The 16,806-nt window shown below is 35.0% G+C and overlaps 1 protein-coding gene across 1 annotated transcript in view; it reads left to right on the top strand.

Moving 5' to 3' along the window:
- The first annotated feature begins 1,808 nt into the window (after positions 1–1,808).
- The window catches only part of LOC133187050 (uncharacterized), a 33,473-nt gene continuing 18,475 nt past the window's right edge, over positions 1,809–16,806 (top strand). The window contains exons 1-9 of the mRNA XM_061322421.1: positions 1,809–1,943; positions 2,306–2,432; positions 11,766–11,870; positions 12,317–12,389; positions 12,475–12,537; positions 13,039–13,214; positions 13,333–13,593; positions 14,055–14,111; positions 14,230–14,363. Coding sequence (XP_061178405.1) covers positions 1,833–1,943; positions 2,306–2,432; positions 11,766–11,870; positions 12,317–12,389; positions 12,475–12,537; positions 13,039–13,214; positions 13,333–13,593; positions 14,055–14,111; positions 14,230–14,363 — 1,107 coding nt within the window. The 5' untranslated portion in view covers positions 1,809–1,832. The remainder of the gene's footprint in view (positions 1,944–2,305; positions 2,433–11,765; positions 11,871–12,316; positions 12,390–12,474; positions 12,538–13,038; positions 13,215–13,332; positions 13,594–14,054; positions 14,112–14,229; positions 14,364–16,806) is intronic.

Genomic DNA, 16,806 nt, shown 5'->3' with positions numbered 1-16,806 from the left:
ACAATATTTTAACATTCCAAAATGAACATCATGATACTTAGACTCTTCAAAATTATCGATCTCACCTTTTACCAACACATGTTGAGTAATCTTGAAGAATGTCAGACACCTCAGCCCAACGACACCTTGGCCCATTGACATCTCTGCCCAATGACACCTCGGCCTTGACTGGTCGGCCCAAAATTTAAGACACCTCGGCCCATACATAAGACATCTCGGCCCAAGCAAACTTTTATTAGGAAGTATTATATATTTCCAATCTGCAACTTCAATAAAATTTTGACCGAAAAAAGTAAACGATCAAGGTTATTTTTAGTAATAAAAAGACCTTCCACAAGCTGCATGATTGACGATAATCAAGGAATAAAAAGACAATTATAATTTAAAAGTGCTAACCGATAAACAAATAAGATGCCGCGACACATTCTTTGGAGTCTCCAGTGCTTGTCATATTGGCGACAATGAGGGAATAATTACGAGCAGGGTTAATTGTGAGACAGTCATTCAGAACATTTACATCCATTTATTTCTGAAGAATTCCACTTGCATTAAAACCCAGATTTTTTAAAATTTTATTTTTAGCTATCTGTATCAAACATTGAATATGATGAAACATACGATGAAGTTCAGATCAATAATGCAATTATTTTACGTACTTAAACCATTTTTTTATACGATTATTTATACTGACATAAGTATAAACAAAAATCAGATGTTTCAGATCGTCAGAGAAATAATGCAAAATGTTAAGATAGAATATTGATATATATATTATAGTTCCACTTAAGTGTATATATTGGGGATTTTTCACAAGAGATAGATGTTAGTTAAGGACGTGCTGATCTGATTTCCTTAGGGAAGTTCACCAATTTTCTATTATAGACCCCCCCTTTGAATTTTTTTTAAAATCGTTTGTCCGTCAGAAAGAATAATTACATCGATAATAATAACAATTTAGACACTGGATTAATTTTTTCTATCATAAAATTTCGCTTGGGCCGAGCTGTCTTTTATATGGGCCGACTTGTCAATAATCTTGGGCCGACCTGTCAGGGCGCCGAGGTGTCAGACGTCACAGGCCGAGGTGTCGTTGGGCTGAGATGTCTGTCTACCATCTTGAATGAAAAATCTTTGAACACCTTTAACTTGTAATCATGATCATTTTTAAAATTAATTTTAAATTTTTTCCTCTCTTGTCTCGACACTACATCACTTGTGATGCAGACATTACAAATCTTAAAGGGGTTGCTAATCTAATTTCAAAAAGAAAACATTATGGAAAGTGCTTTCTGTAATATAAATTATTTCTAATATTGAAATGTAAACACAACACTTCTGCCGTATTGCCGGATATTAATTCTCACCTGTCAGATAAAGAAATACATTGTATAGCCGGCAGTCACATTCATGTTTAACTTTAAACCAATGAAAGTGTGACATTTCAATCCAAGGGAAAATAAATTGTAATAGCAAGGCACTGAAGTTTGTGATATATATATCCAATATATACATTTTATTATCTGCAGTTACACCTTTTATCATTCTTGGTTGAGAAAGCAGCATAATTATGGTTCATAAGTCATTTTAATAAATGCAAAAGTTACTGTTCTTTGTTTGACTAAGAGTCTACAGCCAAGTTGTTTTGAAAGGTCTGGTAGATGGTGAAACTGTATTCTTCTCCAATATCAGAAGATAAAAACTGTCCTCCAAAAAATGGAGGCCACCTAGACCTGTTAAGCCTATTGATACTTTTTCGAAACATTTATGTTTTGTATTATAATCCCCTGTTTGTTGTTATGCTTTAGTGACATCACAACAAGCGCAAGGACAGTATGGCCCAGTACAAAGTTCCAGATCCTGACAAAGATGAAGTTTGTCCTTATGACAAATCACATGTCTTTCCAGCCAAAAGGATGCAGTATCATCTCATGAAGTGCAGAAAGGTCAGTTTACACGCTTCAGTAATAGCACTACAGAAACCTCTTTCTTGATTCTGTCATACTCCAGTAAACTCTCATGCTCAAGAAAATAAAATTATTATCAACATTGAACATTTTTTTTTTTTTTACATGAAATATATGGATAAACACACATCTATATATTTCAAAGTACACGTAATTATACCCCCCCCCCCAAAAAAAAAAACAAAAAACAAAAAACAAAAACAAAATTTAAAAAAAACTGAAAATGGCTTGCTGTATTGTCTAACAACAAACCAGAGTCAGTTAAGATGAGATTCTGTCCTGACTCTGCTTGACTGACCAATAGGAAGTACTTTTACACTTATGAATATACTCTCTTGCAGAACCACAAAGGAAGTGTATTTGCCACCTGTCCTTTCAATGCAAGACACGAGATGCCTAAACCAGAGCTGCGCTTCCATCTAGAAAATTGTCCAGACAAGGCAGTGATTGAACCGATGCTAGCTCATGGTAAAACAACTATGTAATGTCATATATAAAAATATATTTGTTAAAAGAAATTCAAAAGGAATTGTCAGGAAGGTCTTGTGTTAGTTAGTCAGTTAGTTTTCAAACACAGGGACATATGCGAACATTCTCCACATGTGAAGATGGAATAAAGATATTTCACTTGCATATTTATAAGTTTATAATATTCTTTGGCATAACCAAATATGGTTCTTGAGGCCTGATAGAGAGGAACACAAATAGTAGGTCACAATGACCTACTTTCTGTAATGTACAGTTTATCATTTAAAAAAAAAAATACCGAGATATTTCAGATGCTAAGAATCATCAGACCTTTTCAGTTGGTACATCTTAGTGCCTTAAAGCACAGCGATTTGCATATTCAGAAGTAGGTTATAGTTACACTGTTATGCAACTGATTCTAGGTCCTTGGGCCTCTTATTATGTTCCCCAAACGAAGTTTGGGAACATATTGTTTTTACTCTGTTTCTTATTATTAAGGTCTTCCGTCTTCACGGAAGACCTTATAGTGATTCTACTGTTTCTTATTATTATTATTCTTATTATTATTATTATTATTTTTTTGACCAAATTTTGTGCAGGCGTTTTCTCGAAAACTATTCATTGGTTCTCCGTGAAACTTTCAGAAAAAATTGGTCATTGTATGAACTTGTTTCATCACAAGAAAAATTTGGAAAATTCCATTTTGGTTCCAAGTTACGGGCAATTTCCTGATTTTAAAATGAGATTTTGTCGCCCCTTTTTTTCAAGAATGGCTAAAGATATGAACTGGAGACTTATTGGAGAGCATAGAACGTGACTTCCAAATTTGCAGAATCGCATTTTCGTTCGTCGTCGGCACTTCCGGTCGTTTACGGAAGTGATCAAAGATATCGTAAAATTTCAACTTTCTTTTTTTAAATCAATACTTACATCACATTATTGCACCTCTTTTGTAGTTTCGAAATATGTTGGTCCCACCGGAAACAAAAACGTCAACTTCCGGTTATAAGAGAAAAACTACATAATTTGAGTATTTTTCTTTCCCATTAATATCCTTTGTAGATAAAGTATTTGAAATGAATTTTAAATATGTTATTTAGACTGCAAATATCTAGAGTAATGTCAAATATCTTTGAAAAATTCACTTCCGGTCGCGTGATTTCCTGTCCTCAAAATGAAAAGTTGTCTGAGCAAGATCTCAGAAACGGTGAGAGATTAAGACACCAAACTTATATGAGCAACAGAGCTTAAGATATAGGCAAAAACATTTGGGTTCAGAGCGTCAGCCGTCACTTCCGACCTTCACAGGAAGTGATCAAAGAAATCGAAAGTTTAACTTTTTTTTTTAAATTAAAAATTGCATCACTTTATTGCATCTTTTTCGCAGATTCGAAAGATGTTGGTCCCACCGGAAACAAAAACGACAACTTCCGGTTATAAGAGAAGAACTACATAATTTGAGTATTTTACTTTTCCATCAATATTTTTTTTCTAGATAAAGTATTTGAAATGAATTTTAAATATGTCATTCAGACTGCAAATGTCTAGAGTAACCTCAAATATCTTTCAAAAATTCACTTCCGCTCGCGTGTTTTCCTGTCCTCAAAATGAGTTGTCTGAGCGAGATCTCAAAAACATGTGAAAGATTAAAACACCAAACTTTTATGAGTGATAGACCTTGAGGAGTAAGCGAAACCATTTGGGTTAAACGCGTCAGTCGTCACTCCGCTTGTCACGGGAAGTGATCAAAGAAATCAAAATTTTATCTTTTCTTTTTTAAATCAAAACTTGCATCACATTATTTCATCTCTTTCGCTGTTTTGAAATATGTTAGATTCCACCGGAAACAAAAACATCAACTTCCGGTTTTATGAGATAAACTACGTTATTTTTATATATAACTTTCTCATAAATATTGATTATCGATAAAGTACTTGAAATGATTTGATATACATTGTAAATACTGCAGATATCCAGAGAAAAGTCAGAGACTTTTTTAAATTCACTTTCGGTCGCGTGTTTTGCTGTCCTCAAAATTAGAATTTGTTCTCACAATATTGCTCGGCAACAGTAAACAACTGAAGTCTAAAACTTTCAGGACTGATAGTCAGTCATCAATTTATTTGAATCGTGAGAAAATCTTGTATCGCTGTTTCTTCGGGTTGTGACGGGAAGTGGTGCAAAAAAGTGACTCGTTAATGGTTAGCACGTTGGATTTTCACGCTGACGACCAGGGTTAATTCTCTAGAGTGTCTGAATTTCTTTTATCACTTTTTCAGCTTGAATTTCCGTTTTTATTTTCAGAATCTAACGGAAGACCTCTCATTGCTCGCAATGAGTTTCTAGTTAAGGTCTTCCGACTTCAGCGGAAGACCTTACTGTTATTCTTAGGTTTCTTTTCCACTATTTTTATTATTGTTTATTTTTCCTACCGATTTTGTGCACGCGAGTTCTCGGAAACGGCTCGCCCGATTTTCATGAAACTTTCAGGTCTGATAGAGAATTAAAAATTCTAGATATATATTTTTTTATTTTGATGACGTCACTTCCGGTCCGGAGATTTTCGAGATTTGGTGATTTTAGAGGGTTAGTTTGTCCGGGCATTTTCAAGAAAAGCACTTAACACAGGAACGTGAGATTTTCAGTGATGATAGAGTAACATATGTAGATTTGTACTTGGAAGTTCATTTTTACCCGAAATACCAAACATCAACGTCCGCTACTGCCCAAATTTTTATCTTCTTTTTCCTACTTGTTAACTTTGATGCCTCATATCTTGCTTATTTCTCAAGGGATTTTAATAAAAATTTCAGAGTTTATAGACGTTACAAAACTCTATCAGAATAATATAATATTTTTCCAAAATCCACTTCCGCTTTCGAGTTATTTCCCTTTAAGTGAAAATTTAGGGTCTTTAATTTCCAGACAAATATTCCGAGACTACGAAAGTTGGAACATAAATACTACTGAATATAGGAAACAGAAGCAATGAAGTTGTGAACATTGGTTTTTGTTTTTTGATTTCTGCCTTCAAACTGCCGCTAGATAGGGGTCAAAAATTAGGACGCATGAAAGAGCAAAAATTGACACATGTTTTCCTTTGTATCTTTTAAATAAGAAATATTTTATTAAGACATGTAAAATAAATGTTGTGTACAATTTAATTACCTTTTATTTGATACCACTAAAAAGGAGCTGGCCCCTTAAATTAGGGATCTAGGGCCCTTGAAAGTTTTTGCTTTATAACTCAAAAAACGAGAAAATATTTCGATATGGCTGTCGATAAAAAGTTGTCCCTTTATACCTTCTTTGTCTCATGAAAATATTATTTTGTTCGAGTCTTGTGTATGGTAGGGAAAAAAAGCTAGACCCGTAAACAAGGACCCGTTTTCATTTGGCTAGTGAAGAAGAACTCTGTATGCGTATAACTGAAATAAACTTGCCATAAATAATATATCTTTCAACGCTGTATCCTAATTTTTTTAAATTAGGCTTTAAACGTGCTCTTTGGTTCCTGTTCAGATTATTCGGTGACAACTTTCTCTCTTTATTGTGTTTTAAAATAAAGAACCTTCCAAGAGAGAAAGAGAGAGAAACAGAAAAAAGTACAAGTATCTTTTCTTTGTTCAAATATGAAAGCAAACAGTATAAACGCCAAAAAAAATTTAAAGAGTCAAATAATTCACAATCATTAACTGCGTGATTCTTACATTCATCTGAACCCCAGATTCTATTCTGTTTACCGTTACGTAACCCATCCCTCGATCACGCGCGGCCGAGAAGATCTAAAGCAATCCACCGCGTGTGAAGCATTGACCCACAGTCGTAAACAAAATAAAAATCGGCGTATTAAGTCTATTTTGTAAACACGACAATTAATGGACAATTATTAATATCGAATATTTGAGATTATGTTGGTTTATCTTTGTTTTAAATTTGATCATGATACATGTAGCCTTAATCCAAAACGTCTAGCCAGGTTTTTGTGTTTGTTTACAATTACGCAACCATTACATGTAACCATTCCTTCGATCGTTATCTCCATATTTCGATTGTTTTAACGTTACCAACAATTTATTTCCCATCTGCGGTTACTTTAATATAACCATTAAACACACAAGCTTTGCGCTTTCTCTGCGTTTTGAAACAGTAAATGTTTTCAACACAAATGTTTCCAGTCATTTTTTTTTCATCACAGGTTTTTATCATGATTATACCAACTTCAAACTTTTAAAGAGAATCTTCCTAATCATAAGGGTGACCAGTCTTACTTTAAAAATGATTCGTTATTTTGAAAAGTAAACAATGAAATGAATTAAATATTGATAGGTAACTCCGTCACGTGGCCAAGGTCTGAACTTCATAAGCGACTTCTGTGTTGCACTATGCCTATTTATATTACAGGGTTGATAGTAAAGTTTCACAAAAATACCTTAAGAAAAAAAGCAATGAATTTTGTTTTTATAATTAATTCAAAACCCGTAAATTATCTTTTTTAAGTATAGTATGCTAACATCATAATTTTGTTGTGGGATAAAATATCGGTAGCGGGCTATACATGTAGATAACAATAAACCTATATAGTATGTCCAGAACTGTAAACTTCAGAATGCATATAACATATTTTTTAAAGTATCAATTGGGACGGAAAAGGTACACACCGGGAAAATTTTAGTATCACTTGAATACCCCGGTATCTAACTGCAGAACTGTACATGTAGCTTTCCGAAAAAAAAATAATTTATTGACGGACCGGAGTCTCTGGTCATCCATCCCATTTTTTTTTTTTAGACCAGTGAACTTCAGCAACTGAATATCACAAATATATCATTCTTAATACACTTTGACAACTTTATTTCAATTATTAAAATCATAATCGGCAGCCTTTGTATCATAAACTATTAAACTATTTGTATCGTTTACCGTATAGAATTGAGTATTTTCTTTCAAATAATTGACTTGTAACTTACGTACATTACTTTTCTGGGTTAGTTTTAAAACATACGATCGAGAGAGAGAGAGAGAGAGAGACTCATTTGCTCATGTACATATATACCAGGTAGTTCCTGTATGAAATATAGTCCAATTTTCTTAATTTTATTTACAATATCAATCATAATCTCTCTATTCTGTAAATCTATTTGTTGATTATTTTCAACTTCAATCACAATATGTAGTACTAAAATGAAGTCCATGCACGGGTGCTTTTGTACACCTGGAAATATTTTTGATTTAATCCTTCGTCCATGCCTTCCTCCTTCACGGAAAAAAGATTAATTAATAAATTAACCGAACGAGGTTGAAAAAATGCCGGACTATTTTTTTTCTCAAATTAACTGGATTGAATATACTTTTTTCATTTTACTGTACACGTGTCCGGAATAAAACTGTGTGGTTTGGGTTTGTCAAAATGTTTTTAGACCAAGATAAGTCAGTCGCAACTTCTCGGGCCTTTCCAACTAACGGAAAAAACTTCGAAAGTATTACGTAGACCCCCCCCCCCCCTTTCCCAAACTTTGAAATAAATGACTAAAAAAGATCTTCCTTCTATGAAGGAAGATATTTTATCTGTTGAGTATTGAGTTTAATTTTATGGATGTAAAGAACTCCGTCTATCCTTAATAAATAGGAAGCGACTCCATCTTGTATAAAATTTTAACATCCGGTAATGTTATAGTCTTGTCCCATGATCCCTTGCACTTCGTTATTGGGGACCCCAATAACGAAGTGCAAGGGATCATGGGACAAGACTAGTAATGTTAAAACATTCGGGGTTGTATTTCCGACCTCTGACGGAAACGCCCGAGATGATGCGATTGCGGAATCAGGATTTTTAAACATCTTCATTGGACAGTTTCGCTTATTTTGCACTACGGGGTTTTTGAAAAAAAAATGTGTTGATCGACATCCGAATAAAATGGTAATTAAATAGAGTGCCAAATATATCATTGGCGAAAATTTGTTTTATAAAAAGTGTTTCTTACAAATAGAGATTTATATATGTACATGTAGATAACCCTATTTATAAAATTTATTGGTTTTGTCTATAGCAGATGTTAATTTAGTTCTTAGCTGACATTAACTTACGTGTATAAATAAATATAAAAGCCAATTGTATGTATGTATGTATGTTGTTTAACGTCCCTCTCGAGAATTTTTCACTCATATGGAGACGCCACCACTTGCCAGTGGAAAGCTGCAAATTTTATCCTATACTCGGCACTTACGGCCATTGAGCAGTGAGGGATCTTTTTCGTGCCAGCACCTACTGCGACACGGGACCTCGGTTTATACGGTCTCATCCAAAGGACCGGTCTCCATGTCCCACAGTGGGATTCGAACCCGCGACTTAAGGATCAACTCCTTACTTCGCGACTCTAGAGCAGACGCTCTAACCACTGCGCCACGTGGGCGACCCATGTAATTGTAACCAAATATTACGAAGCAATCATTCATATTTATAGGACCGATAGTTGATTAAATTTCCTCTCATCAGTAAACGTATATCCCCCCCCCCCCCCCGGAAATAGATAAAATGCTTCCCTTCAGAGGCGAAGTTTTCAATCATTTTTTTTGGGGGGGGGGGGGTGCGTCAAAACGTCGATCGTAAAAAAATTGACTATATAAAATAATTTCAAATTTTAATCAGTACCCTATCTCTCAGGGCCCGTCTGTCCCTCCAAGTTTGCCCAGGCTATGACTTTTTGGATTAACTGGAAGCTCATACATGGTACAAAGATTGCCAATGATCCTAGGGTGTGTCATGGTCTTGATCCAAGGTCATTCCAGCAAATTCAAGGTCAGTGGAGAAAGAATAAATGTTTTGTCCGAGCCATTTATTTGTAATTGAGAATCACTGGAAGCTCATTCTTGATACAGAGATTGCTTGTGACAAAAAGGTTTGCTTCGACTTTGACAAAGAAAATTGTATTATTACGGTCTAGGCTGTAATTTTTTATGTTCGCACTTGGTACAAAGATTGCTTATGGTCCGCCGGTTTTAGATGACTTAAAATAAGGTTATTTCAGCAAATTCAGGGTCACTGGCAGAAAAAGTTGTAAAATGCCTGTCTGGGATATGAATTTCTAAGGGGGAATCACTAGAACCTCTTTCTTAAAACAGAGGTTGTTTGAGATTGAGGGTTTGTCTTGACACCGACCCAAGGTTATTCCGTCAAGTTCAAGGATACTGACAGAAAAAAATTAATTTCTATTTCATGGTATGATTTAGTAATAGAAAATCACTGGAAGCTCTTACTTGAAACAGAGATTCCTTATGAACGGAGGCGGTGTCATGACCTTGATCAAAGGTCTTTCTGGCAAGTTCAAGGTCACTTGCAGAGAAATAAAAAAACATGTCCAGGCATAATTTTATTATTGTTTTTTTCCTACCGATTTTGTGCACGCGAGTTCTCGGAAACGGGTTGTTTGATTTTCAGGAAACTTTCAGGTCTGGTAGAAAATAAAAAAAATCTTAGACATTTTTTTTATTTTAATGACCTCACTTCCGGTTCGGAGATTTCTGCGATTAGCAGATTTTTAGAGGGTCACTTTGTAAGTTCGTTTTCTAAAAAAACACTTAAAATAGGAACTTGATATTTTCAACAATGATAGAGCAATGTTCATAAATATGTACTAGGTAGTTCATTTTTTCCAGACGTGTCGCACTTTGACGCTTGGTATGCTCCAAAAATAGTCTTATTGAGAATATAAAAGTTTTTAGCATTTTTTCAAGAATATCTCTTTACTTGTAAATATTTTGTTAAAAGATATAGAACAAAAGTTGTGCAGAATGGCAAGATCTCTCATTTGATATCAAAGGGATCTACAGGGGCTGAAAGTGTTTTCTCAATATCTCCAAAACTATTGAGAATTTGTGATACATCGAAGAAGCAAATTAAAATGACAAGTAGAAGTGAATAAGATTGCCGAAAGTCGTCAAATAACGTCACTTCCGGCCAAAACGGAAGTAGTCAAAAAATGCATATTTTTGCCGTTTTCGACATGTTATTAGTTAATTTATGTAATCAGAAGCGTCCAACCAAATTTATCATCCCTCAACATCACTTCCGGTCAAACCGGAAGTAGCCAGAAATAGCTTATTTTGCAGGTTTTGATGCAAAAATTGTAATTTTAAAGTCACTGGAGACGTCTAAACTCATTCCTTTCTCTTGTTGACGTCACTTCCGGTCAAAACAGGACGGAAGACCTACTCGTTGCTTTGCAACGAGCTTTGCTCTAGTTATTATTATTATTATTATTCTTTTTTTCTACTTTCTTCTTCGGTACTTTTTTGTCCAGGAGTGTTCTCATAGAACCACTCATCCGATTGACATGAAACCTTTTTAGGGTTAATAGGCATGTTGTGTAGGTGTTCGGAACGAAGGTCATTTTGCGCGCACATGCATGCACGTGCGCGCGCGTGCAATGAGTGAAATGACTGATATACTTGATGAAGCCGTAACTTTTATATTTCTTGATGAATTGCTTTGAAACTCAAAATATAAAGATATATTAGTAGTCTAGACAAGATAACATGGTCAAATTAGCTTGAACTCACGCACATGTACGTGCGCTCTTCTCTGATTGGCTGATACAAAAATCTCAATAATTTCCCTGTTTTTTGACAAAACACTTTGAAATTTAGAATATAAGTATATATTATAAAGTGCTACAACATGTTATATAGGAAATTTCTTGAAAACACGCGCATGCAAGTGTGCTGCAATCTGATTGGTTGAAACTTCAAATGTCTATAACTCCCTTGGTTTTCAACAAAACAGGTTGAAATTTACGACATGGATAGGCACATAGAGCTCCTACATTATGATACTATCAAAATTGAATGCAAGGCCATGCATGCGCGTATGCTGAATTCTGATTGGCTAATACTTAAAGGGTTACATCTCTTATTTTTCAATGAGATTCTTTAATATTTAACACAAATGTATGTATTATGAGACACTATAAGAAAATTAATGTGAAAAATGTAGAAAACATGTGCAAGCACATGCGCTGAAATTTAATTGGCTAATGCTCATATGGCTATATCGGAGTAGTTTTCCAATGAAATACCTTAAAAATAAAGTGTCCATCTATATTACAAAAGTATTGTCTAATTTATTGAAGCTTGTAGGGAATTGAACATCATAAGGGATTGGGGAGCCGTTTGGGGAACATCTGTAACGGTTCCCGTTACAATTAGCACTAGTTTTTATTTAAATTGCACTTTGACATTACTGTTGTGTTTGAAAACTAACTGAACATAAAATTGTCATTTGCAAATAAATGTCCCATTAGAGAAAATGTTGAACATTGTCCATTGTTTTGACAGAGAGTAGTAAGAGGAATGGAGAAGATGCGTCCATGTTTAGAGGATGTACAGATCTACCTGTGTATGATAATGTTGTAATTAACAGCGAGGAAAACTGGGATGATGGTATATCTACACATCTACCTCCAGCAAAAATTTCTGTTTCAAAAAAAAACTTGAAATAAAAAGCAGTTGTTAGTACTTCGAAATTATGGCCCTAATAGTTGTCAGTCCAGTTTGTTTTGAGTTGACATTGGATACGGTACATTCAATTTGTAAAAGCAAATTGTCATGTAATTTAAACTCATGTCTCATATGCTAGAAGTTCACAGTTGCAAATTGCAATAGGGGTCCAAAGTTTTTAAAAGAATATACTGAAAAAAGACAAGGCTTATGATAAAATAAATTTTTATACTGATATCTTTTCTTTTAGATATAAGATGTTTAAAATGTTCTCTTTGGTCTAATGTTAGGTATCTTCAATTTTAAAAATGATGAGATTTATAATTTCTTGAGATATTGCAGCATAGTTGTTTTTACAATTATTATGCACAATAAATTGTGTTTTACAGAGATTCCCTCTGTGGCCAGGATTGGGGTGGACCCCCAGTTCTTTGCTCGTCAAGACCATATGATTATCCCAGGGTAATATATTCTTTACTTAAAAATATAAATTTGTATTTGTGTATGTAGAGGTGTGTTTATTTATTGTTGTTTATGGATATTTTAGACTGACAAAATCAGAGAAGAAAGAGTTTTCAAAACAAATGTACCTTCCTGCAGAAGATAGAAGGTATATGGCATTAATTGTTAATGGAAACCAATTGTCCTCAATTACTGTCTCACAAAATTTAGAAATGGCATCATCAATGTTCATCAAAATATAATTGATATTATGTGATTTCAGACATTTACTTACAGAAATTAATGATGTGAATTTTGTTTTTGTCTTAAGCTTTCTTATGACATTTGTTCTTTATAGAATTAAAAGGGTTCCTATACATATTCAGTTCTTGATACTTTGAATTTGAATCACTCAGACAACCATTTCAAATTGCAGTTGATATGATTTTAAAACAAGAAGCTTTTTGCAATAAATCAATATCGAGAAATATATAAAATAATGTAGCATTTCAGTAAGCCTCAGCTTTTTTTTTTCAGTTTCTAAAACACATACATGTAAATTAGTACCCTTTGTCTTTGAAATTAGTACCCTTTGTCTTTGAATATGGAGTAAATAAAAATGACCAGTATAAAATATTGTTATAAATTTAATTAATTCACTTTATAACAGGTACTTGTCACATAACACAGAAACAGAACAGCCATTAAAGGATGAGCAGTCGAAGCTGCGTCTCCCTAAAACGGCAGCCCAGACTTATCTATCCAATCAGAATAAGTCGTTTCAGCAGCCATCAGCAGTGTTTGCATATTCGTTATCTATGACAGGTGTTGGTAGAGGACTACCAGGTAACAGACTGAGATGGTTCATATAAATTAGAAAAAAAAAAATTTTCATGGTCAGAGAGTTGTAAATGCTAGTTAATTAGTTAATTAAGTTGTATGTTTTACATTCATTTCTTTACAGATAATGGTATGAGTAGAGAAGAGAATAAAAGGCCAGATCGAAGCAGGGGGAGGGGCCGTGGCTCCATCAAAGCAATGTGCAGGGGAACCACTATTGCTGAAACAAATGGAAATATGCCCTTTGGAAGGGGGTTTAACCACAATAATAGTGGTCCATTTTCGACTGTCCAGACAGGAACCCCAGCAGCTGTAGGTCTTGAGGGCCTGAAGACCACCCCCGAGTTTAGTGTGGGAGTTGGTCGAGGAAACAGAGCATCTTATGGTTAGTATGTTCTGTACGACCAAATAAACTGATTATTCATATCATGAATGTGTTGCTTGAAAAGTATATGATGTTGTTGCATTTTCAATTGTTTCATGTATTGCAATTTGAGTTCATGATACAGGTACATGTTATAGAAATGTTAGTTTTTATAAAATTTTAAATTACAGTAAAATCAAATATTTTCAAGAGATCCACTTTTCAAGGTTTGAGGAAAAAATGTCTGTCTGTGGGGATTTGATTTCATGGTTGACGAATTGTTGATTTGTTAAACATTTGAAATTTTGCATTTCGTGGAGGACATGAATTCATGGGTTACAAATTCAAACCCTATGAAAATTAGTGATTTCACAGTATATACAAGCAAATATTTTGTATTTAAAACAAGATTTCATTTCTCCTGAATTGTTTTGGAAACATCAGAGAAGAGGAAGTTAATACTGAACTCTTGATAATTTCAGGAATGTCATCCCCAGTCTCCTCTGTGATTGCTGCAATGCCTCAACAAAACAAAAACGGTAAGACATTGTACATTTACTTATTTTTAAGAAGACATTTTAATGAATGTGGATTGCTGAAGCAAACAGTAAGTACATGTAGTGAAATAGTTATCTAAATCACCTTTTAAAACTACAGCAGAAGAAGACTTGGAATCAAATGACAGTGTGAAGGATGGGGACAAAAAGCTGAAGAGAATCGAGAAGAAGCTGAGGCAGATTCAGCTGCTGGAAGATAAGATGGAGAAGGGGTACACTCTGACAAAGGAGGAGGTATCAAAAGTGTTGGCTCTTTAATAGTGGCAGATAGTTTTTCTGAATTACTCAGCCTCTTTAATAGCCAAGTCAATTTTTATCACCATTCAAGTTTTCAATGTTATAGGATCTGTCATGAATTTTATCTTTCACGTATCCTGGCATCCATTGTCCTCTGTGTTGGAATCACACCTTATGTCCTTGTTTCAAATATGGAAGATCTTTCTGTCCACTGTTAGAATAGTACTTTTGTTGATTCTGTGAGTTTCTTCTCTTTTCATAAGTTTTTTCTGCTGGAATAACTTTAGGTCTGAGCTGTTCTTTGGTGATAGGTAGAATAGATCTAAGTTGTCTACTCATCAGTAGTTGAACTGGGGAGTCAACATCTGTTGGAGTATTGCAATATTCCAATAGACTGATGTATGGATCCTTTCCATCAATTCTGGCTTTTTCCAACATACGTTTTACTGTCTGGGCAGTTTTTTCAGCGAGTCCATTTCCTTGTGGATTGTAAGGACTTGAAGTAGTATGTTTGAATGACCATTTCTTGGCAAAATCCTTGAAATCTCTGGATATGTACTGCGGTCCATTATCACTTCTCACTTCAAATGGGATACCATGGCAAGCAAATGCTGACTTCATGTGCATGATGATAGTTTTGCTTCTGGTGTTTTCAAGTTTGGCTAATTCGAAGAATTTGGAGTAATAATCTACAATCACCAAATAATCTTCATTGTTCAGTGTAAATAAATCAGATCCTACTAGTTGCCACAGACCATTTGGGATAGGTGTTGGTCGCAATGGTTTCTTTGGATCTTTGGATTCTTTTTCCTAAAGTCCATGCAGGTGTTACATTTGGATATCTTCTCTGCAATGTCTGTGTTCATTCTAATCCAATAAACTACAGTTCTTGTACGAGCCTTCGTTTTCTCAATGCCGAAATGTCCTACATGTAAGTATCTAAGAATTTCTGTTTGTAGAACTTCTGTTAGGCCAAATAAAAAAATATGTGTGGTTCCGGTTACACCTCCAAACAAATTAGGGTAGGTAGTTAGGTTTTTTAGCTCACCTGAGCTGAAAGCTCAAGTGAGCTTTTCTGATCACCCGTTGTCTGTCGTCCGTCCGTCTGTCCGTCCGTCTGTAAACTTTTCACATTTTTGACTTCTTCTCAAGAACCACTGGGCCAATTTTAACCAAACTTGGTACAAAGTAACCTTATGTTAAGGGGAGTTTAAATTGTAAAAATGAAGGGCCAGGTCACCTTCAAAGGGGAGATAATCAAGAAAATACAAAAATTGGGTGGGGTCATTAAAAAATCTTCTTCTCAAGAACCACTGGGCCAGAAAAGCTGAAACTTATGTGGAAGCATGCTGGGGTAGTGTAGATTCTAAATTGTTCAAATCATGACCCCCGGGGGTAGGGCGGGGCCACAATAGGGAATCCAAGTTTTACATTGAAATATATAGGAAAAATCTTTAAAAATCTTCTTCTCAAGAACCACTGGGCCAGAAAAGCTGAAACTTATGTGGAAGCATGCTGGGGTAGTGTAGATTCTAAATTGTTCAAAACATGACCCCAGGGGTAGGGCGGGGCCACAATAGGGAATTCAAGTTTTACATTGAAATATATAGGAAAAATCTTTAAAAATCTTCTTCTCAAGAACCACTGGGCCAGAAAAGCTGAAACTTATGTGGAAGCATGCTGGGGTAGTGTAGATTCTAAATTGTTCAAATCATGACCCCCGGGGGTAGGGCGGGGCCACAATAGGGAATCCAATTTTTACATTGAAATATATAGTAAAAATCTTTAAAAATCTTCTTCTCAAGAACCACTGGACCTGAAAAGCTGAAACTTATGTGGAAGCATGCTGGGGTAGTGTAGATTCTAAATTGTTCAAATCATGACCCCCGGGGGTAGGGCGGGGCCACAATAGGGAATCCAAGTTTTACATTGAAATATGTAGGAAAAATCTTTAAAAATCTTCTTCTCAAGAACCACTGGGCCAGAAAAGCTGAAACTTATGTGGAAGCATGCTGGGGAAGTGTAGATTCTAAATTGTTCAAATCATGACCCCCAGGGGTAGGGCGGGGCCACAATAGGGAATCCAATTTTTACATTGAAATATATAGGAAAAATCTTTAAAAATCTTCTCAAGAATCACTGGGCCAGATAAGCTGAAACTTACTTGGAAGCATCCTGGGGTAGTGTAGATTCCAATTGTTCAAATCATGACCCTTGGGGATAGGGCGGGGCCACAATAAGTACTACGGGGGGGGGGGGGGGGGGGAATCAGGTGAAAAACAGCAAGGCCAAAGTTACTCAGGTGAGCGCTGTGGCCCATGGGCCTCTTGTTTTTTTTTTTTTTTTTTTTTTTTTTTTCACGTCAAAAATATCATTGAATGTTTTTGAATTAACTATTGGTGATAATTGGTGAGATAATACTATTGCTTTCTTTCAAGTG

The sequence above is a fragment of the Saccostrea echinata genome, unplaced genomic scaffold (genome assembly GCF_033153115.1).
Source record: "Saccostrea echinata isolate AGI-Se365-2 ecotype Australia unplaced genomic scaffold, CSIRO_AGI_Sech_v1 ptg000014l, whole genome shotgun sequence".
NCBI lineage: Eukaryota > Metazoa > Mollusca > Bivalvia > Ostreida > Ostreidae > Saccostrea > Saccostrea echinata.
Note: the sequence above shows the minus strand (reverse complement) of the source record. Positions and strands in the feature narration are given on the sequence as shown.